This window comes from Paroedura picta, chromosome 3 (assembly GCF_049243985.1).
Source record: "Paroedura picta isolate Pp20150507F chromosome 3, Ppicta_v3.0, whole genome shotgun sequence".
NCBI classification, from domain to species: Eukaryota; Metazoa; Chordata; class Lepidosauria; order Squamata; family Gekkonidae; genus Paroedura; species Paroedura picta.
In genome coordinates, this window is record NC_135371.1 from 52370627 (window position 1) to 52394443 (window position 23817).

Consider the following 23817-nt stretch of genomic DNA (forward strand, 5'->3'; position numbering starts at 1 on the left):
TTCTCACACACTTATAACCATAAGTTATTTCATAATTCCATACCACTGCATAAAAGATCAAGCAATTTAGACTATACCTTATCATATTAATTAAAAGACACTAAAATTTTACATTATAAATTAGCTTCTGAAAATTATTTTTGTGCTTTGAAGGAAGGAGGAGAGGGGCTCGGGGAAGGGTTCACTTTGCCTCTCTGTTCTACAAACAAGAACAAACTCACAAAGTCACAAATCTGGTTTTTAAAGACACTGGCCAATCCCAATACAGAAGGTATTTATAATACCTGAGAACTCAACTGTACCTATTTTCCTTTTTCTTATAATATTATCTGGCAGAAGTTCTCATCTGTCCTGTTGATGAGGGAAAAAACGGGCATCAAAGAACTACACCTTTGTCAATTCCCCCTTCCCATTGCAGCACCCAAGGGAAAATAATGCTCAGGACAGCTGGGGTGGAGAACACTGGAATGAAGAGCAATGAAAAGGAATGGCGATCTGACATTTTTCCTCACACTTTTGAAAAACGTTCAGGATTATTCGTGCGATTCAGATTCGGCCCAAATCTAACCAAATCTGACTGCCCACGGATCTGGCAGTCCACAGCCTTCTCTTACCTGTCTTCTTATTTATTTAAAACATTTTAAAATTTGTCTGGGATCAGAGATGCTTTTCCATTGTGGAAGGAGGACTCTGGCTGGCCCCAACCCTCACCTCCGTGAGGCTCAGATGCCCAGACTTAGCCAGCGCAAGCCCAACTTACCCAACCATGTGAGAGGGCTGGCATGATCATGGACAGAGTCGTGGCATCTGTAAAGACCATAGCACTCAACAGGATGCTGTGAGACTTGGCCTTGAACCCAAAGAAGCAGCAAGCAGAAGTGATGGCAGGAAGGTATCAGCAGTCAGCAGTGATGCTGGAAGAGCCCCAAACAACAGCAGCAGCCCCAAGGAAGCAGCAAGTGACAGCAACAATAGTGGGGCAGCAACAGTTGGCATGGAGACCAGAGGAGTCAGCGATGACAGTGACAATGGTAAAGATGTTCCCAGGGTCCCTGCTGCATACCAAAATAGTGGTCATCCAGGTCACAGGAAGAAAAAGCCTCTCTCAGCTCTGAGCCAGCTACAACAGGCTCCAAAGGCAGTCCAGCCAGAGGGAAAGGAGATTGGGCAAAGTCAAGGTGAATGGGAACTGGAACTCCTTGGCTCTGCCTCAGCCACAGCGGTGTCTAATGGCAGAGAGGGCTCAATCAACTATGAGGAGGAGGGAGACAGAATGGGGGATTGTACAGGAGGAGAGGCAGGAAGGGGAGGAATATAAGAGGAAGCTCCTGACAAGAGTTTGGGAGGAGCAGAAACCAGCAACCTAAGCTGCATAAAGGGGGTTGACTGGCCAAGAGGAGGACAAGGGCAGACCAAAGCTTCTCCCCTCGTATTCTGAAGCTTCTCAATTAGCTAGTTGTCAAGACAGCAGAAGACAGCATTACTTGGGGCAGTTGCAAATCGTGACAAAGTTGCCTTTCCACTCAACCTACAGTGTAACTGGGGGCAAAGAATAGTATTCAGGAAGCCAACCACGTAGCCATTAGGCCAGAAGCTCCTCACTGTTACTGAGCTTCAGCTGCACACTAGCTAAAAGGCAGATACAGGCACTGCCACGTGGCTGCCCCCCCACCCCACGATCAAGCAGTAAGGAGAAAAGAGATTGACAACTGGAACAATTCAAGTGCAGAAGACAGCGTCTTAGTGAAAGCTGTTTCGAGTCAGAATAAAAGGACGTTGCAGATCTGTTGCAGGTTCAGATTTATCAGATTTCTTCAGAATTGAGAGCTGGGGGGAAAATGTGAGTGCAGACAGTACCCTGGTTGAGAAAGTCTGGTTTAACTCATCAAAAAGCAGAATAGTCATTAGTGCATTAACATCATGGGCCCCCACCAGAGTACTGCTGGTGCAACCCTCCAGACAAGCAGGGAAAGGTCAGTTCAAGGGAAGTGGGCAGGAGTTAGTCAGTTCCCCAAATTGCCCCATCTGGGAATGCCTCCAGCAGCGGCATAGTATTATGCCAGAAAAATCTACCATGTTGCCAATATATACCCATGCAGATGATGATGCCCTTAACTTGTCAGTGATAAAGTTAGCGTGATAACATCACATTAACTTTCATATGGATAGATAATGTCTTCCAGACCATAAATAAATAAATAAATAAAAATACTTAAAACTGTCAAGTATATTTTTGGTGCTACAAGACAGCAGACCATCTATTGTTTCTTCAAAGTGGCAAAGAGGCATGTCACCAAATCTTAATAAAAAGGTAAAGGTAAAGGTATCCCCTGTGCAAGCACCGAGTCATGTCTGACCCTTGGGGTGACGCCCTCTAGCGTTTTCATGGCAGACTCAATACGGGGTGGTTTGCCAGTGCCTTCCCCAGTCATGACCGTTTACCCCCCAGCAAGCTGGGTACTCATTTTACCGACCTCGGAAGGATGGAAGGCTGAGTCGACCTTGAGCCGGCTGCTGGGATTGAACTCCCAGCTTCATGGGCAGAGCTTTCAGACAGCTGCCTTACAACTCTGCGCCACAAGAGGCTCAGTATATTTTTGGTGCTACAAGACAGCACACCATCTATTGTTTCTTCAAAGTGGCAAAGAGGCATGTCACCAAATCTTAATAGCAATGAGCAAACTGGCCCCCGGGTGCATAACAATGTAAACTTGTGAGACAGACACACCTGAACTTTTTTTTTTTGTATTTTTCCCATATTGGGTCATTTGGGTGTTGGTAGGATGATTTAAGGCTAAGAAATATAGTTAAACCTGGCTTTGTTCCAGATACTTCCATGGTAATTACTTCAGAATGTCTATGACAGCATTATAATTTTTTCTAAAGGAATACTGTGAACCTCTTCCAGCTGCTCTTCATACTAGGAACAATAAAAGACTAAGCTCTCTCAAAAGGAACAAAAAAACCCATTTATTGTTCTGTATGATAAATCACATTAAATTTGTACTTTATTTGAAAAAGAAATTAATTCAAAGCTGTCCTTCCAGATACAAATGTATTCAAACTTTGAAATCCTGGTTTCCAGGGAAAGTGCAAACCATAGTTTGATTGTTCAGATATAACAACAAACTACGGTTTGCCATAAAAAAACATCCCCACGTTACTTTCAAACTAATGTTTGAGAGAAGGAGGAGGGACTGCATGGGCTGCTTGGCAAAAACACATAATAGTTTGCAAAGAATCCATTCAGTCTCCGCTGAGACTGGCTTCTCTTATACCTTGGTTTAGCCCAGGATCATCAGTGGTGGCAGAGAACCATCCAAGTTTGTGTGCAGTGGGAAGAGATCTTCTCACAACACAGATTCTGGGGCCAGCTTCTTCAGCAGTGTGGTTTAAGTCACACCACAGGATAAGCCCTCCCAGCCAGGACTGTGTGTGATGGGGAGAGACCTCCTCAACAAACACAGATCCTGGTGCCAGCTCCTCCTGCAGCACACTCCAGTCCAATAAATGATGATAATGTTACCACTGGGTTACTCAAGACTATTAGCCAAGCTTTAAACGTGGAGTAACAAAAAATGTTCTCTACAGCTAATGCAGAATATTCCTTTGCGCTGTTTGGATATTATAAAAGAAAAATATTCAAGTCAAATAATTCTTCATACTCAAATACAAAAAATAAAAGCAGCTTGCCATTCAATGAGCAATCTGGGTAAATTTTAAATATAAATTAATTATGAAAATGGTGTATGTTGCTCATAATTATCACAGCATGAAATCTACTGGTGAATTGGTTGTTTAAGTCATTCTTCTGAATTTTTTATAATATTAGATTATTAAAACAACAAATTGCTGGACTAGGAAGATCATTGGTCTGAACTGGTGGGAGGACTACTTCAACAGTGGCACTAAGATTCTCCAAAAGATCCATAAGCAAAGGCCCAAACCCAAACCTTCCTCCATATATTTATACCCTTGCAGCAGGAATTCTGTGGCATACCATAGAGCAGACAGGTCCATCAATTTGTTTAATCCCTGTTCAAAACCAACAGTGCTAGTGTCCCTATATTATGTGGCAGTAATTAAATGCTATATGAGGAAGTACTTTATCAGACAATCCAACTTTGCACAAACAATCATTATCATTTGCCCCTCACACACAAACAAAAACAATCTGGTCTGGTTTTTAGTTTTAATCAACAAAACAATTTCCATCTTGCATTTTAATGATCTGATGATACTAAAGAAATATCATATTATTATTATTACTGCATATATTTTGAATCAGGCAAATCATTAAAAAATATTTTGTTGTTGTTAAGCATCAGCGAAATGAAGTTAAAAAGTAATACAAACTTATCTATCACCATCATTCGTTTAGCCTTTAGTGTTTAATGCACATTACCTCAGCTGCTTGGGTTTCCTGATGCAACAAAGTCAAACCGGTGAGATCTTCCAAGAAAGAGTGCGATGAATTAAAAACCTTTGCTAGGAAAGTAAAGCCTTCTCTTTCATACTGCTCAAGGACCTACACATATAAAGGAAGAAAACAGTATCAGTACATCTTCATTGTTCTAGAATCATCAAACCTATCGAACAAAATTGTTCATATTATGAGACAGAGAAACTATTTTTTTAATTACAACATGTAAATTATATCCTCCCAATTTAAACATGGGAAATATGGATGTTTTGCTCACACAGAAAGAAGATCATTAAAGTAACTTTAAGCTAAGATACTCAAGACATCTTTCCACAACACAGACTTTCAGAAGCAAGTGCCTCATATGTGAATTGCTAAACAACAACCACAGCCACCTGTGAAATCCAACAGAGCCTTTTGCAACCAATGGAATTTATTCTCCCAAGTAAGAGTGGTTTATTTCTTACAAACATTATCTCTCTTAATTTCTGTATGAATCAATCTCAATAAGTCCTTGAATCTAAACATCCAATAATCTTGTAATTTAAAAAGGTTCAGCAGTATAAAGGAATGTATATACTGGGTTAGGGTACAGACTGAATCTGCACAACAATCAGCATTATGATCCAAGTGAATGAAACATCAAAGATGCCCGATCAGATCTCTTATCTAAGGTTACCAGATTTTTATCATTGGTAAAGCGGGACACCATTGACGGGGGGGGGGGGTCTTGATTAAAATTTGGTCTATATGGAGCAACAAAACGTTTCATAGAACTCAAAAATAGTATTGTAATATATATATATATATATATATATATATATATATATATATATATATATATATATATATATATATATATATATATATATTACATTCAACTTACAGGTAGACTCACATTTTAAGGAGGAAAGCCAGGCAATCAAATTCTAAGAATTAAGTAACCGTGAATGGGATATGTTTTGACTAGCACAGAACATGAGGTTTGAGCTGTACCTACACAAAAAAAACCCTCTCCTTCAAAGAATCTTAAAGGGAGAAAACATTTGAATTGGTAAAAATGTTTGGTATCATGTTCTACTGCAGAGGCTCAGCAGACCTGGCCTTGCAAGCTTACTAGAAATAAAGCTATTCTGAATATGATTGGAACAGGATGGGATTTGTGAAATAAAAAAGTACCATATATAAACTGACCAGAAAGAAGGAGAAACTATGAATAGTTAATATTACTTTTATTTATTTTAAATATTTATATCCCGCCTATCCACAATGTCTAAGCTTACAATATATAAAGATATATTGTTCAAATATACCACATCACTATCCAATTTCTGTATAGTGCCAACAGATGCCATTCCAAACACCATACTGACACTGTCCTTGCAAGCGAAAGAGGTGGAGGAACCAAGAACTGAAAATAGACAATTGGGGATAAACACAAGAGGGAAGTGAAGAAAAGATATTGTAAATGGAGGCTTATGAAAAGCTTCTTTAAGGAAGATGATGGGGGAAAAAAAGGGGGGGGGTCTTCACCCATACCGGAGGAACAGCCAGTTTCAGTGTATGGAAAAGAATGGAAGAAAGCTTGAAAGAGAAAATGCCCAGAGCAGCTATTAATACTAATGCATTGCTAAAATAAGGGCTGTTAAAAAACATTACACACAAGACCTGGGAAACTAGAGGTGCTGAAGAATGTCCTGTATTCTTGGATTGGTTCCAGGAAGTTCATATAAAAAAATGTCTTACTACTTCCTTGTCATACCAGAAAAATTCTCCTGTGAGTACAAAACCAGAAGGATCACAAGTGCAGCCACAAGGAGAAAGGGTAATGGTCTAATAAGATATGTTCTTCATATACAGGCACTGGCTATTTCTGATTTGCTTTTCTTAACATTATTGTGGTATATGCAGCAAAACAAATAAATTCTGCTCTTTGAGAGTTAAGACTATTTTAACATTCTTACTGTATTCCAAGAAATTATTTAACAACCCAACCAGATGTGCAGCAATTTCTTGCAGCTGTCTCTTTATGACATGCTGTATATGGAAGTTAATTTATAAACTTGGACTGTGTTCAATGATGTGACTATATCCATCTTTCCCAGTTATCATCATCAAAGATGTTGCTATTAATTTAAGCTGGAAGCCTACATAGAGGACAACAATTTAAACCAGATTCTAGCAAGAATAATAGAGAACCTAGTATTTAATAAATACCTGCATTACTCTTGAGGCTGGGGGGGGGAATCAGCATGTCATCTGGCATGGAAGACTAAAATTTAGGAATTGGTAGGAATCAGTGATTCCTTATGCATAAGGAAATTATGTTCTGCTTCTATAGGGGATCTTGGAATCCAGGCCATTGTTCTGCATCCTTTGTTCATGTGCAATAATGTTTGAGATATTCAAATACTATGGCAAAAAAGGGAACAGAATAGTATCCAAAATAGACTTATTTATTTTGCTTATGTTGTAGTATAAATCCCTTAAAATCTTGCATTGTTTTGCTCCAGAGACCACGGGTATTACCATTGCCCCATTGTGCTTCCTGATTCATCCCTAAAGAAAATGAATTTCCGTTCTTCAGGTTACGTTCCCTTTCTGAGCCAAAGAACTCTGGCATGTAGCCATACATCTAGTCCCTTAGTTTTCAACAACTGCAATGATCTGAACCTTTCCAGCTCTTTCCACTAGGCTCTGTATTCTGTCTTCATTGGCTACAACTACATATATAAAGTATCTTGCTGTATTTCACACATATACTTCTATGCTTCTCTCTACTCAACACCTAGCTGTGCCTGATGGTGTGTGCTGAAATGGTTCATTCTCTGTGATGTCTGTTGATCTGGAACAATGTTCGTAACCCAGAATGTCTGTTTTATGCAGTTCAATTATCTCTTCCTCTCTTGGTGTCTGAATCTTGGACTATAATGAGACTCAAGGTCACAGAAAGAGCTTCTGCTTCTCTTGGGAGTCTAACCTCAAGATTCAGTGGTTCATCATGTCAAAATCTCAGGCAGTCTTATAAACAGAATCTAACAGTTGCTCAATAAGCCACACAATGTTCCTTTTTCAATACTTTAAGCACTAGTGCTGCAACTAGAAGTCTCTGCTTGACAATAATCTCATGCTTTTGTGCATCAGCCCATCTCCCTCTAATAACGTCCAGTCTACTACCTCTCACAACCAAACTTGGTGCTACAACTGGAAAAAAACACCGAATGCCATCAGCATATTAAGAGAAATTCAGAGCAAGGGTATTTTGTTCAAAGCATTAATACAACTCATGTAAAGGCACTACCGCATATAAGACAGAGCATTAAAACTAGGTTCCAGAGACCTAGGTTGAATTCCCATTCTTCCATGGAAGCTCACTGCGTGATCTTAGGCCAGTCACTCTCTTAGTCTCGCCTACTTTTACCAGTTGTTGTTGTTACAAAGATCAAATGAAAGAGAGGAGATTGATACTATAAGCTGTCACCAATGGGAAGAAAAGTCAGGTATGAATATCCTAATAAGTAAATAAGTAATAACATAACTTGGTTTCTGGATGAACTGACTTGTCCCTAACACAAATTTACTTTTGCAGCAGTGCTGCTGCAGGCTCTGGTTTTGATAGTAAAACAAAATCAAAATTCAGAATATAAGTTTAAATGACAATGCTTAACACACTACAGAATACCAAGATGCTTAATGCATAGTACCATGAAAAATAGTGATAATACACTTTCCTACGTTTAATGAATACAAGCGTTTTATAACTGTAGAATAAGAGATGGAAACAGATTTTTGTTTAATGGCTCATCACAAACTCCCACATAGAGAGGCTACACAAGCATTCTCTGCTGGTAGTAAGTATTAAAGTCACCCAAAACACAACGCACAATTCCAAATAAAGATTTCTTTATTAAATATATACACATTTTGTAAACATACAAGACCATCACTAAAATTATTCTTACACAATGTCTCACTAACGAACATTTGACATCTATTCATTGGTTTGGTGTAGACTAACCAAAGTGGAAGATCTACAATAGACCTGTTTTGTCAGCAATTGAAACAATTGCACTATGATGTTATCCAGTGCTATGAAATATTAAAGGATGCCAGTCATCAAGACAGCTTATGGCATTGCAAGCCAGGAAGAGACCACAGCTAAAGAATGACAGTCATAAAAAGTTGCTTTCTCAAGTATGATGATGTCATAGAAGACGTTTAAGGGCCAGACTAATCTGGCCCTTAGACCTCTTCTATGACATGCCTGTTCACTTCAAAAGTTTCAACACAATCTTCATCTGAATCGTACATAGATTCTGACTTTGTGAATATTATATCTACATAAATGATATCACAGTACACCAGTATTACAATTATATATGTGCAATCACTAAATAGCTTTCTGCAAGGACAAAAAAAAGGCCTATGAAGAGGTTCAGAAGGATAGGTGCTAGCAGGTGAGGAAAAGTCTTTGCTGAAATAATCATCACAAGCCAGCAATTACATAATTTTTTCCTGTATTCCCCAAATACTGGAGTCATGGTTTATAGAATCATAGAATCATAGAATCATAGAGTTGGAAGGGGCCATACAGGCCATCTAGTCCAACCCCCTGCTCAACGCAGGATTAGCCCTAAGCATCCTAAAGCATCCAAGAAAAGTGTGTATCCAACCTTTGCTTGAAGACTGCCAGTGAGGGGGAGCTCACCACCTCCTTAGGCAGCCTATTCCACTGCTGAACTACTCTGACTGTGAAAAACTTTTTCCTGATATCTAGCCTATATCGTTGTACTTGAAGTTTAAACCCATTACTGCGTGTCCTCTCCTCTGCAGCCAGCAGAAACAGCATCCTGCCCTCCTCCAAGTGACAACCTTTCAAATACTTAAAGAGGGCTATCATGTCCCCTCTCAACCTCCTTTTCTCCAGGCTCAACATTCCCAAGTCCCTCAACCTATCTTCATAGGGCTTGGTCCCTTGGCCCCAGATCATCTTTGTCGCTCTCCTCTGTACCCTTTCAATTTTATCTACGTCCTTCTTGAAGTGAGGCCTCCAGAACTGCACACAGTACTCCAGGTGTGGTCTGACCAGTGCCGTATACAATGACATCTTGTGATTTTGATGTGATGCCTCTGTTGATACAGCCCAAAATGGCATTTGCCTTTTTTACCGCTGCATCACACTGCCTGCTCATGTTTAGTTTACAATCCACAAGTACCCCAAGGTCTCGTTCACACACAGTGCTACCTAGAAGCGTATCCCCCATCCAGTAGGCATGCTTTTCATTTTTCTGACCCAGATGCAGAACTTTACACTTATCTTTATTGAATTGCATCTTGTTCTCATTTGCCCATTTTTCCATTGTGTTCAGATCTCGTTGAACTCTGTCTCTATCTTCCGGAGTATTTGCCAGTCCTCCCAATTTGGTGTCATCTGCAAACTTGATGAGTAGTCCCTCCACCCCCTCATCTAGATCATTAATAAATATGTTAAAAAGTACCGGGCCGAGCACCGAGCCCTGAGGTACCCCGCTACTCACCTCTCTCCAGTCTGATGAAACACCATTGACAACAACTCTTTGAGTGCGGTTCTCTAACCAATTCCCTATCCACCTAACTATCTGAAAATCCAGATTGCAGTCCTTCAACTTATCCATCAGAACATCATGGGGAACCTTGTCAAAAGCTTTACTAAAATCCAAGTAAATGACATCAACCGAATTTCCCCGATCCAGCAAACCTGTTACTTGGTCAAAAAAAGAAACTAGGTTGGTCTGGCAGGACCTGTTGGAGACAAATCCATGCTGACTTCCTTGGATCACCAAATTATCCTCCAGATGTTTGCAGATCGCTCCCTTTAATATCTGCTCCATTATCTTCCCCACAACAGAGGTCAGACTCACTGGTCTGTAGTTTCCTGGGTCATCCTTCCTCCCTTTTTTGTAGATCGGAATAACGTTTGCTCTTTTCCAGTCCTCCGGGACATCTCCAGTCCTTAAAGAGGTTCCAAAGATAATGGACAAGGGCTGTGCAAGTTCTCTGGAAAGCTCTTTGAGTACTCTCGGGTGCATTTCATCTGGACCAGGGGATTTGAACTCATCCAGTGCAGCTAAATGCCTCTCGACAACCTCTCTATCCATGTTAACCTGCCACCCAGACACTATCCTTTGGCTACAGCCATCTCTAGATGTGCCTAAACACTTTGACCTGTGGGAAAAAACTGATGTAAAATAGGCACTAAGCCTTTCTGCTTTCTCTGCATCTTTCGTTAGAGTTTGTCCATCTGCACCCAACAGTGGGCCTATTGCCTCCTTGACTTTACGTTTGCTCCTCACATAACTGAAAAATCTTTTCTTGTTACAATGGGCTTCCCTGGCCAATCTTAGCTCACTCTCAGCTTTGGCCTTTCTGATGATTGATCTACAGTGCCTAGTAACCTGTAGGTACTCTTCTTTAGAGCTCTGTCCTTCCCTCCATTTCCTGAACGTTTTCCTTTTCTTTCTTAGTTCCTCTTGAAGTTCTCTGGTCATCCAAATAGGCTTCTTAGAGCACCTGCAGTGTTTTCATCTTTCTGGGGTAGTCATTGATTGAGCATGCAATAGCTCTTGTTTGAGTAGCACCCACCCTTCACATGCTCCCTTCCCTTCCAGCATTCTCGTCCATGGTATGACACTCATCATGCCTCTGAGTTTATTAAAGTTTGCCCTATGAAAATCCAACATCCATGTCTGGCTACAAGCTTCCTTGGCCCCCCATCTCAAAAGGAATTCTATGAGGACATGGTCACTTCCCCCTAGGGTCCCCACCTCCTTCACCTCATCCACCAACTCTTGCCTGTTGGTCAGTATTAAGTCCAGTATGGCTAAACCTCTTGTGGGTTCATCTACCATTTAATAAATGAAATTGTCAGCCAGGCAGGTCAGAAAGTTGCATGACTGAGGATGCTTCACAGAGTTCGTTTCCCAGCACACATCTGGGAAATTGAAGTCACCCATGATGACAAGGTCCTGCCGTTTGGATATTTTCTCAAGCTGCTCACAAAGTGCAGCATCCACATCCTCTCGTTGGTCAGGCGGTCGGTAGCAGACACCAACCACCACACTGTTTGTTTTCCCCTCGCTTATTTTCACCCAGATGCTTTCCACTGCAGATATGCTCTCCTTCACTAGCATTTCCTGACAGGTAAGCCCTTTCCTCACATACAGTGCCACTCCTCCACCTCTTCGATCTATTCTGTTTTTTCTGAACAGTTCATATCCATCCACCATTACATTCCAGCAACACACCTCTCGGGTTAGGGGGTCGGGCCCAGCCACATGGCGATCCATTCCTCTTAGCAGGGAGTCTCCAATTACCAGTACTCTTTTTTTTTTCTCAACTCCATTTCCTTCTGTCCCCGTGGCCTCTTCCCTTTGTCTTAGAGTTTGTTTTGGGACCTCTTCCCTTGTTGACCCTTGCACCTCCTCTGCAAGGGCCTGAAATCTATTCTGGAGCACCAAAGGCCCCGAGAACTGTCTCGCCCTTCGCCGTTCAGTCTTTTTCCGAACTGCCTGCAGAGGCTCCCTATTGTGGTCAATCTCCTTGTCCTCTTCAGGACTGGACAATCTCCTTGTCCTCTTCAGTTTCCTCCATATTTCCCTGAAATCATTATTTTAAACTGTGTGTGGGGGAAAGTCCATTGGTGACACAAGTATAAACATTTCCTGTTATGAATTCATCCATACAAAACAGCTCAGTAATTTGGATAGGGCGATCTGCAATGATATTATTTGGGCTATTTCCCATTGGCTGTTAAAATAGTTATACATATCAATATTGAAATGAAGTGCAAATTATTCTGCGTAGCCACTGATGGCATGGAGAAACTTCTGCCTACTGTATGACATGTTTGGAAAAGTATCCTACCAAGCAATTATACTTACATATTTTAAGTATCACACATTTGTGTTATTCTAGTTTGCCATATTCTCAGAGAGATATACTGCCCTCATATCCTGGCATTCTGTTCCATTGACTATCCATGCCATTTTCACTGACTGAATTAAAAATGTCACACTTATTCAGATTTCAGGAGTTTCCCCTGTGCAAAGCTTAAAGAACTCAGAGGTTGTTACCCAATGCCAGGCTGCATTCTACTTGCAGGTCACAGCACATAATAAAGTGACCAAGGCCCATTAATCTCATGCGAGGGAAATTTCCAGTGGACTGTGCCTAACAACAGTGTTTTCCTCCCAAGAATTACACTTTTGAAACTTTGTTACAGAGCAGCTACACTGGTAGAATTTATAATCTTAGAAGAGATAACTAGGTACATAACTGTATAATGGAATACACCCACAAAACAAGGAGGTTGGTACAGTCAAATCATGGATGACAGAATTAAAACAGAAGAATAAAATCATAATGGATGTGCTTGATGGGTATCTAAAAACAGCTGAGGGAATTCAGCTCCAGCTTATATTTTTTCTATAAAATGAAGCATCTCCAGAAGTATGCAATAAATAGATAAAATCAATGGTATTTTGCCATTGTATAACTATTGCTAAGTAAGGAAGAAGCAGAGGCACACACACCTAAAATGAAAGACCTGCCCCCCAAAGCAGAATTGTGTTACTTTCTTCTAGTTACCTGCCCCCAAACCTAATAGATAAGCCTACATGAAGAGATAATCTAATGGTCTCAAAATGGATTTTATGAAGGAGACCAAAGGAGGGACATGATTTGGCAAATAGAAAGCAGCCTGGGAGGGGAAAGGAGGGGCACAATGACCGAAACGAATAGAAGGGTGCCAAGATGGAAAGATTTCACCGAAGGGCTTTCAGATACTAGAAAACAGCTATAGCTTTCATGGGCTTTATTGTTGCCACCTACCTATTCATCAGGAGGCAACAGCCAAAGGAGAGCAACTCACTTCTCCTTCAGTTAGGAATTAAATACAGGTTTTACTTAGACAAGAACACCCTAAAATATTGCATAAATACTGGCATTTACCAATGTCCAAATATAAAGTTTGGAAAGACCTTGCTGTTTAAGTTGCCTTTGGCACTGAAGCCTGTTTCAAAAGGACAGGAAAATTTCACTGAAAAAGATGAAAATCAGGGGAGAGTTTTGCTTGGGATACCAATTCACATGGATGGAAAAGGCCATAAAACTAAATACAATAAAAACCTACCGTTTCATTTATTCAGTTAACTGTAATAAAACAGAATGCAGCATCACTAAGAATGTCTCCTACCATACAATAAAAACTCCATAAGCTCTGGAAAGAACTACTAAAGAACTTAAAAAAAATGATTTGGCAGAAGCTGGGGGATTAATGTCATCACAAAGCTGCCTAGCAATTGCTGCTCCCTCGTTTTAAGCATATGTTTCAAAGGATTTTGGAACAGTTTTTTTCCTGTTAGTCAAAAGCAAAGTCTCCAAAAGTATCTAAATTATTTGGAAAATGTTCTGCAGAGAAATGACAAAGCAGGAAGCTAGCCTTCTAGAAATCCAAAGAATCCTTACAAACATGCTGTTCTCTGACATCAAGAACCTAAATTTATTCTGTTCTACATTTAAGTACTTTTGATTTCTTAAAGTGAGCTATGTGAAAGCCAAGGATTACTAAGGGATATTGTTTCTTTCCTATATCTTTAGCAAATTCCAAAGTAGTGGCAATTTTTAACATGATCAGTAAGATTCTCCTAAAATTCTCCCCTTCCCCAGGATTTTAAATAACTCTGTACAGATTCTAATAAAAAACAACCTAAATACAAAAAACAAAGCTTAAATTCTGACTTTCTAGGCTTTTTAAAAATCTAATAGTCTATAATCTGTAGCCTAGCACAGAGGCATCACAGAAGGATCTAGTGGTAGCATAGACTCCTTCCCATATTCTAATTCATAAATTAAAATTAAAAAAATAATTAGTGTGTATCTCTAGATACCTGAAATGAACCCTCTGACAAGATCAAAGTCGAAGGAAGCACACTTGTCCTGGAAAGATGGTGCTAATGAACCACTTATTTTTATTACTATTAGCTATATATCACCAAAGGGCAAGCAAAGTAAATCTTTTATGCTTCTATGACAGCCAACAAGCACCCACCTCCAAGTTTACAAAAGGAAGAGTCTTCTGGATTCCAGGCACAAGTCAGGGGAAGAAACCTGTTTCAGGCTCAAAGGTTAGATAAACATCAAATACCCAGACTCCCATCTGTAGTCCTTTGGTGCAGCAAACGGCAATCAGGTTTGTTCTTGGGTATTGTACACTGACATTTCTTGTCCCTTCCCAACCAATTTCCAGACTGCCCTTCCTGCTGACAGCAGCATGCCACCTTGTCCAACCAATTCTCTGTTCATGAAGTGCCAGCCAAATCAGACTACTGCCTGACTACTACAGGACCTTTGCCATCTCCTGGCATTTTCAAAATGCATTGCTTTGAAAATTAATGGGAAGACACTGAGATCCGGAAGCATAGGTGGAGCATACCACACCTATCTTAGAACAGATGACTTACTCCCCATATCTTCATCTATATTGAAAGTCAGGGAAAAAAGAAAGAAAAAACAGCATTATTCTAACCTGGGAAAAAATCCTGAAGTAAGGAATTAGGTAGGTGTCTCTGTCATGTATTATTATTATTATTATTATTATTATTATTATTATTATTATTATTATTATTATTATTATTATTATTATTATTATTATTATTATTATTATTATATTCTATAAGACAGGGAGGTTGGCAATCCTAGAAGGACAGAAGAAAGGAGGAAAAAGTGAAAGACTGTGACCTTTCAGGAAAAGAAAAGAGGAAATAGTGTTAGAGGAGGAAATCTGATGTCTCATGAAAGTCCTTGCGAGTTCCTACTTGTTTACTTAAATTCTGTCAAACGCAATTCTGTCTAGAAGCACCCACACCCCTCAAAGACCTTTACGCTCTGCTACCTCCAACTGCCTGGTGGTCCCTGGCTCCAAGGACATCAATCAGGGCCAATGCATTCTCCAACCTGGCCCCAATCTGGTGGAACAACCTCCCAGAGGAGATCAGGGCCCTGACAGAACTTGAACAATTCTGCAGGGCCTGCTAAAGGGAGCTCCTCTACCAGGCCTTTGGTTGAGGTCAACCTGAACAAATTACCTTGCATCGGCCCCCGAGCCTTCCTCCCATGAAAATCACTGCTGATATGTCCAACCCATGGGGCCGTCAGTATGCTGTAGTTAAACTAGTGTTCTCACCATTGTTCTTCTGTTCCACTGGTCTATTACACTGTTCTATTGCCATCACTGTATTGTTACTGCTTACAACTACTAAATTATCTCTACTGTTCCCTGTTGCTAAGTTCCATGTAAACTGTCCTGAGCCTCAAGGGAGGGTGGTACATAAATATAATAAATAAATACATATTTAATATCATTTCAACGTGTAAAATTGATTCATTTGCATTATTTATAGTCCACCTTTTCCACTGAGACTAAATCAGAACTCCTTGTACTTCAAAGGAACCCATTTTTCCCTCCTGCTTATGATCCTCAAGTAAGTGTTAAAACGCTAAAAAACAAGTGGGAACAACTCTTTTTTCTATTGGTGAGGTAGGCAAGAGCACTAATATCATCAACTCTTTGTGAATTTACTTTTACATTCTTCACACAACCTCTATTGTTAGAGAAAGGTACTGCTAGAGAAAGGAAATTGACATTGCAATGCAGACATAACAGATGTGCCCATCCCATTAATTTCTGAGATGCTCAGATGTGTTCCCAGAAACCCCAATCCAGAGGAAGTTAACTATGCTAGCAGCATTAATATCAACAGGCCAAGTCAGTTAGTTAATCAGCTCTAGATGTGGTCCATTCCTTTATGGAGGCCCAAGTGAAAATTGTATTGCGACCCTAGGGACAGAAAGACAGAATAAAGACGTAATAGAAAGTACATTTCAGTGGGAATTAATCAGATCTCTGGATCAGGGCTGAACTGTTTGAGGAAAAGATAAAAGACATATGACACCATTGCATCATTAAAGCCTAAGTAAGATAAAGCTTTGTCACAGTGCATGAGAACTCCCACATAAGCCATTTGAACATTCCCAAAAGAATAACTGGGTATTTACTTTTCATTGGTGGTGACATCCATATTCAGTGTTGAAAGCTTGACAATAAACCTAGAGCAACTCAGGCTAATACTTTCCCAATCTGCTGTGGAAACTGTTTGTGATGGCTCACTTTGAAGCAAAAGTAGTCCGTAGCCTTAGCTTGAAAGCACTGAGCCATGCTCTAGTTTTTAATGACTGTTGGCTGAGTTCAGGTTTGTTGTAGATCATTTAGCTGGGAATCTCTGTCCGTGGGATTGGAGCAGATGCGATTGTAACGTAGGGCCTGGCTGTATACAATGGATTTAGTATGTTCAGGATGGTAGCTGGAGGCATGCCGGTACAGTAGTGTCCAGAAAATGTATTTCCTGCATAGATTATCAACCTTACAATGAACCATCCTACTGTAAAAATAAACAATGGATGCCTAGAGACTACCTTATACCGAAAGCCTACTGACCGACAAACGTACCTGCTTTTCACTGCATAATTGATCCAGGTATTCCCTACAGGCACTGAGAAGAAACTGTAGTTTACTTGCAAAATAGAATGAAGAAGAAGAGTTTATTTTTATACCTCACTTCTGAATGTGTGAAGGAGTCTCAAAGTGGCTTACAATCGTCTTCCCTTCCTCTCCTCACAACGGACACTCTCTGTGAGAAAGGTGGGGCTGATAGAGCTCTGACAGAATTACTCTGTGAGAACACCTCTAACAGGACTGTGACTAGTCCAAGGTCACCCCGCTGGCTGTATGTGGAGGAGTGGGGAATCAAACCCAGCTCGCCAGATTAGAAGCCACAGCAGAATTCCACAGCTAAGAGGTTCTAATATTCTTTGTGGTTGTTCTGTATGTGCGCAGCACTTAGTGAACAACTCAGGAGCTATGTGTTGATTAAAACAAGCATGTCTTGTAATCTGCTTGAATAGAAAAGGAAGTAAAATATCAACGGAGTGCCTTCTGCATTTCAGATATTTTAAAAAACTGGGAATGAGAAGAGATGTGTTCAGAAAGCATTTCCTCCTTGTGGTCATTTTAAAAGAGCCCTGCTTTACATAAACAGGTTTGATGCTTTAATAAAATCTGACTTGGGTTTTAACAGCTGTGCTATTCCCATAGTGATCTTGTTTCATGTGGTGACAATATTAAGTTACTTCTGTACTGAAAAGGTTGCTTTATGGGTCTTACACTGGTAACCTAACATCTACATGCCCAACTCCATTTCAGTGTTAGAACATGTTGCCCCTTCATACCTATAACTTTTTGTTTTGGTTTCTGTTTTTAGTATGTTAAGTGATAAGTTCATTCCCCATTCTCTAATATTTAGAGCTAGAGTCTGAAGATTTTTTTAAAAATCTTAGTATTGTTTTTATTTTCTTTCACCTTGCTTCCCTTTTTAAAATATAGATATGCAATACAGGTGGTGCAGAAAAAAACATGCAAACACCTCTAAATATTTAGTTATTATACACTTTTCCTCCTCCAATAAAAGTAGTTCTTATTTCTGAGTTTTGTGTGTTAGGAACTTAGTCAGAAAATGATCCAGATATTCCCCCTTCAAATCAGTCTTCAGGTAGAGCTATTCCAAACCAGCTGTATGGCTTATAGATTTTAAGCATCTTGAGGGAGCTATTGAGAAACTTTGGGATGACCACTGTAAGAAATCAACTTGTAGTCTAAATATACTTTCCATAACCTCCATCCTTATTACACATGCTGTGACTGGAACAGTAAGTAACTGCCTTAAAGATCAGTGACTCAGCCAAGACTGCTTGACAATTTAAGAAAACAAAACAGTAAGCATGTTCACTTAGGTAGAACTCCAGATTTTCCAGCTGTCTTTAATCAGCAATAACTGCAGCCCTGCACTTAAGCTACTGCACATTCCACATTCTTTATCACTCTTCAGCATGAAAAAGGCTAAGGCTAATACCACCAAGAGTGTTTGTATGTGTGTGTGTGTGTGGGGGGGGACCATGTATACTATACTATCTGACAGAATGAACACACATGAAGCTGCCTTATATTGCCTCAGTCCATTGGTCCATAAAGGTCAGTGCTGTGTACTCAGACTGGCAGCATCTCCAGGTTGTTCGGTAGGGGGTTTTCATACCATCTACTACCTGATCCTTTCAATCAGAGATGTCAGGGATTGAACCTTGGGCCTTCTGCATGCAATTTTCCTACTTTTCCCTTACAATGTACAGCCACAAAGGGCTCCTAAATGCTATTGAAGAAACACTGACAGTTTTCATTGGAAAAGTATACCTCAACATCCTTTGCCAGCACCATGAGCAAACAGTATGCCTCCAAATCCTCCACAATTCGCAGTACAAACCAATGCCAGATGACACTAGCCTAAACCCAGTGAATTCACCGGGCTTAGACTGGGTTAAGTTTTCAGAGGATTGCACTGTTAGTGTAGCACCGTTGTGTATGCAGGATATATATTGTACAAAAAGTCAAGAGAAAATGCCTGCAATGCATCTCTGACATCACTGTATTCATAGCACTGACACACAAGCCAAATCATGAGTCAGAACTATTTGGCGTTCACAGCAAGAGCTCTCAGTCAAGATGATTGCTTGAATGTGGACTGATACACCTGAGGAAAAAACTGAAGAATCTAAGGACTCAAAAAGTCTTGCATAAGATGTGAAATGGTGTATGTGGTATAGAGTGTGTATATGTATAAATTAACTCCAAACCACTAAATGCTGTGCTGGCAAAAAAAAAAAAAAAACATCAGGTAAGAAATCCCAGTATTGCAACTTGTGTTACCTATGCAAAACATTTTTATTAGACAAAGCAAGAGTCAAAATAGTTGTATTTTGTGCAAAACAAATTTCTGATGAGAAACTAATTTTCAGAGAACAATAAATCAAATGTACATCAATTCAGACAATACATACAGGTTGAGAAAGTTACATTTTTTGGGTTTTAACTGTTTTCAATGTGATGATATCAGATTTTATTTTGGCTAAGAGTTGACAAAGTCAGAAGCCAGTAACAAGACAAAGGCGATAGAATGATAGACCAAAAGAATGAAGAGTGGTAGCTATAAGCTATAAGGAAGGACTAGGAAGAACATCAAAACTGTTCTACAAGCACTAGAGCTTTACTTCTAGACGGTTAAATGTGTGGTGCCCCGTCTAGTTTAGAGAAATGGCCATTAAGTTCACTGGATGTCAGTCCTACTGATTAATTGGTGCAACAGAGCTATAAAAGATGGACAGCTGTAGCAAGAACAGGAGAAGTTAAAACAGCAAAGAGGAAGGAACTTGAGAGGGATTAGTACAAGGAGCCAAGAAGAACAGAAGGCAAAACCAAGGCTAGGGAGATACCAGCTGTCTCAGATTGATAAGTTAGACAGGAAATGATCAGGAAAAACTACAAGAGAGCTCCAGATTCCATCTAAATTGAGACAGCTTCTGCAAGCTATTCACAACTTCAACCCTTATTCCCCCAAATCTTACCTGGAAGTTAACCCCCTAATAAGGCTACAAAGTATTTCATTTTTATTTATTTATTTGGATTTTTATACCGCCCATTCCTTGCAGCTCTGGGTGGTCTACACTGAACACTGAATAACTCTTACATGGAACATTACATAGTCTGCAACCTTCCATAAAACATTATAACAGATCAACCGTAATACAATATGTAATATTGTAATAACATTGTAATATGTAATAACATTGGGAGGTCAATTATTTCAGTCATGGGAGGGTGTCGGGGGGGGGGGAACAGTAGATGTTTTGAGTCGGTCGGCCCAAACGAATGCCTGGTAGAAGAGCTCCCTCTTGCAGACCCTGTGGAACTGTGGAAGTTCAGGCAGGGCTCTGATCTCCTCAGGGAGCTCGTTCCACCAGGTTGGGGCCAGAACCAAGAAGGCTCTGGCCCTTATTGAGGTCCGATGAACTTCCTTGGGGCCAGGGATCCATAGCCAGTTGGAGGTGGCAGAGCATAAGACTCTTTTGGGGGTATAGATAGGGAGGCGGTCTCTCAAATACACTGGGCCCAAACTGCGTATGGCCTTAAAGGTGATTACTAGAACTGGAATTCAACTGGGAGCCATCCAACAAGTACTGGCCATATGTGGGATCTCCATGGTGTTTTAGTGAGGATCCTGGCCGCAGCATTCTGCACCAGCTGTAGTTTCCTGAACAAGATTCTGCCACAACTGACAGTCCAGATAGGTACCATGTTCTAAATTTGTAAAAGGTCACACATTCTTTCTCTTGAACTTTTCAAGGGCTATAGGAAAGGTTTCACTGTCTGCCACAATGAAAGCTCAATGAATTTTTTAAAATTGAAGCTGCCCTGGTATAACACAAAATGAAGGCAATCAGCTGAAGGTTCTATTTTTATCCATAGATTGCACATGGGCTTTGTCACACAATAACAAACAAATGTCCCATATCTTCTGTTCCAATATTATCTTAGTAGCATGGAACCTATGTTAATATCTGGATTCCTTGTGTCCTCCAACATCATCAGAAACTCAAATTCCTGTGAGGAGCCCTCAGGGCAGCTCAGGATGGGGTAAGGCAGTGGAGAAAGACCACTTGCCCTTGCTGAGCAACTGAATCATAGAATCATAGAGTTGGAAGGGGCCATACAGGCCATCTAGTCCAACCCCCTGCTCAATGCAGGATCAGCCCAAAGCATCCTAAAGCATCCTAAACTGAGAATACCTCTAAAAGGCAACTGCTCTGTATTTTGGGAATGCTGGGTAAATAATGTACTAAAGTGTTGGAGACCCAAAGAAAGAAAGAAAGAAAGAAAGAAAGAAAGAAAGAAAGAAAGAAAGAAAGAAAGAAAGAAAGAAAGAAAGAAAGAACACAAATATGCAACAGAACACTGTGTTCTGCACACATAATCATCTTGTACTTCTTTATCCTGCCAACTCAAAAAAAAGCAATCTTAGACAACTGACTTGGCAGCCAATGTTTAAAGAGAGCATCTACCATTAAAATTCTTGCAATAGACTAACGTTCAGACACCATGAGAGTTGTATGCAAACCAACATGCAGAAAACAGCCATTCTTATTCTCTATAGCCAAAGAAGTTACCTGAGATCAAACTTACTTTGGGAGAACATGCAGTACACTTGTCAAAAGCCAGACTGACAGGAAGGACATTATCAAACCTTGATAAAAAACCTCGAATCTGAAAAGAAAACAGATGAACACCACCATCACATGACTCACTGTATGCTACCAAAGTGACATAAGCGACCTTTTTTATAAAAAGAAAACCCAGCTAACATGATTCTGTACAGCAAGAGTCCATCTATGTTAACGTGTCTTTCTGCTAAAACTGAGTTGGCATATGATATGTTTTGGTAATGCAGTCAGTACTATCAACAGACACCTTGCTCCACCTAGAGTTTAAACTCCTTCAATACATCAATTGACAACTCAGTGAAGAAAAAACAGTCATGAGGACAACAAGCAGAGGAAAACGGTAGAAATGTACTGCCTCGGTTCTCACCATATACCAGTTGTCAAGATGAAAAGATACATAGTGTCCCTTTTCCAAGTATTGGAAGCTAAATTTCAGTGTATTACAGAAATATTTGAGTTTACAATATTTCCAACCATCAGCTTTAATAAGCGCTTGGAGGGAGACAAAATAGGAAATGTGATGCTATGGGCCCATAAAAAGGATCAACTTTCTTAGTTTGCTTTTCTTTCCCAGTGTTCAAAATAGTAATATAATTCAAGCAAATGCTTTGTGGCTAGCATATGTGCACTTCTAACCTAGTTCTCTTTAAATTGCAGTCTTCAAGGCAGTCTTTCATTTCAGATTTTCTGAAGTTGAGACAATAGCCTGCATCCAGTGGAGCCTTCCCATGAAAGGAAAAGGGAGATGACCTGCTTTGGTTCTCTCCTCCTGTTGCAAACCTCTAATTCCCCTCCCTGCATTGTTCCCAGAGGACACCACAGAAGCAAGAAGCCAAGGAAAGACCCTCTATTAGCAGAAAATACTAATAGATCAAAAAGAAAACAGAAGTGGCATATTAAAGACCAACAACATTTCAATTGGAGTCAAACCATTTCTAGAATGCTTACAAGGAAAATTATAGGGAGGGAACAGTTGAGGGCAGAGAGAGTTAGTATGAAATCCATCATAAATCTTTCATGTGTGTATAAGAACTGAAACAGAAGTAGTCCTTAAAAATAAACGATGGATTAAAAAAAAATCAGTTATCTATTCCCCCTGGATAAGACAAGGGCTACCTCACGAAACATGCCCTGTGCTAGGGGTGCCCTTCAAGCATATGGCTTGCAACATTCTGAGGCCATTTCCAAAACCCATACAGAGGGGAAATAAATACATGTTGCAGGTGCTGGACTTTGTGACCTGGGACCGAGAGATCCAACCTAGTCTTCTTTCTATTTACTTACTTACTTACTTACTTGTAAAAAAGCCCACTGCAGTCAGGAATGCAGCAGGCACTAGTGGGGTAGAGGAGGGGGGGAGACAGACAGAAAGAATGACAGAAAGACAGAAGGAAGGAAGGACAGAAGGCCCCACCTGAGCTTTCCTCTCATTTTGTAATGGCACTGTGGGCGGGAGCCTGCTTCCACGCATGGTGCCATTGCAAAATGACAGGGAAACCCAGTGGCAAGCCTCCCTTCTCTCCCCAGGCTTTCCTGTAATTTTAAAATGGCAGGAAAGCCGGGTGGAAGACCCCCCTCACCCCTGCTAGCTCCCGTTGGGCCGGGAAGTCCTCATACCGCCTCTGTGAGGTAGCGGCCTTTCGTCCCAAGGGGACGGGAAAGACCTCCCGCCCGCAGACTTCCACTGGGCCAGGAAGCCCAACAGGAATGGAGGCCCCCCACCCCCAGGGCACTTACATGTGTCCTGGGAAACGTCCCAGGCAAACTGCCGGCAATGCTGGCACACAGCCCCTGGCTGGCTGGCTGGAGAGTGGGCATGGCCTGTCTGACAAGCAGTCCCTCAGATATGTAGGGCCCAGGATGTGGATTGCCTTGAAGGTAAGTACCAGAACTTGTACGCAATTGGCAACCAATGCAACTGTCTCAGCACAGGCTGGATATGGGCCCTCCAAGATGATCTCGTGAGGACCCTAACAGCCACATTTTATACTAGCTGCAATTTCTGGGTCAAGGACAAGGGAAGGCCCGTGTAGATACAAATAAAGAAAGAAATAGTTATGAGGTAAAATAAATATAACAGATCAGGAGGATTCTGAAGTTTAAGAATGTTCACTGAAAGCAATTCAAGATGTATGATAAACGAAGTTAGGAACAGCCAATTGAAGTAGAAAGTGGGTCCCATACAGCTCTTAGAA

General features: G+C 40.6%; 1 protein-coding gene and 1 long non-coding RNA gene across 2 annotated transcripts in view; one reads left to right on the plus strand and one right to left on the minus strand.

Annotated features, from left to right (window-relative positions):
• ATG7 (autophagy related 7) overlaps positions 1-23817 on the minus strand; it is a 114265-nt gene that overhangs the window by 54001 nt on the left and 36447 nt on the right. Inside the window, exons 16-17 of the mRNA XM_077325688.1 lie at positions 21585-21665; positions 4406-4528 (exon numbers count right to left, since the gene is read on the minus strand). Coding sequence (XP_077181803.1) covers positions 4406-4528; positions 21585-21665 — 204 coding nt within the window. The remainder of the gene's footprint in view (positions 1-4405; positions 4529-21584; positions 21666-23817) is intronic.
• Positions 1059-22414, plus strand: LOC143831996 (uncharacterized). The gene is made up of 4 exons (XR_013229047.1): positions 1059-1178; positions 4705-4868; positions 14496-14586; positions 22280-22414. It is a non-coding gene; the product is annotated as an uncharacterized LOC143831996 (long non-coding RNA).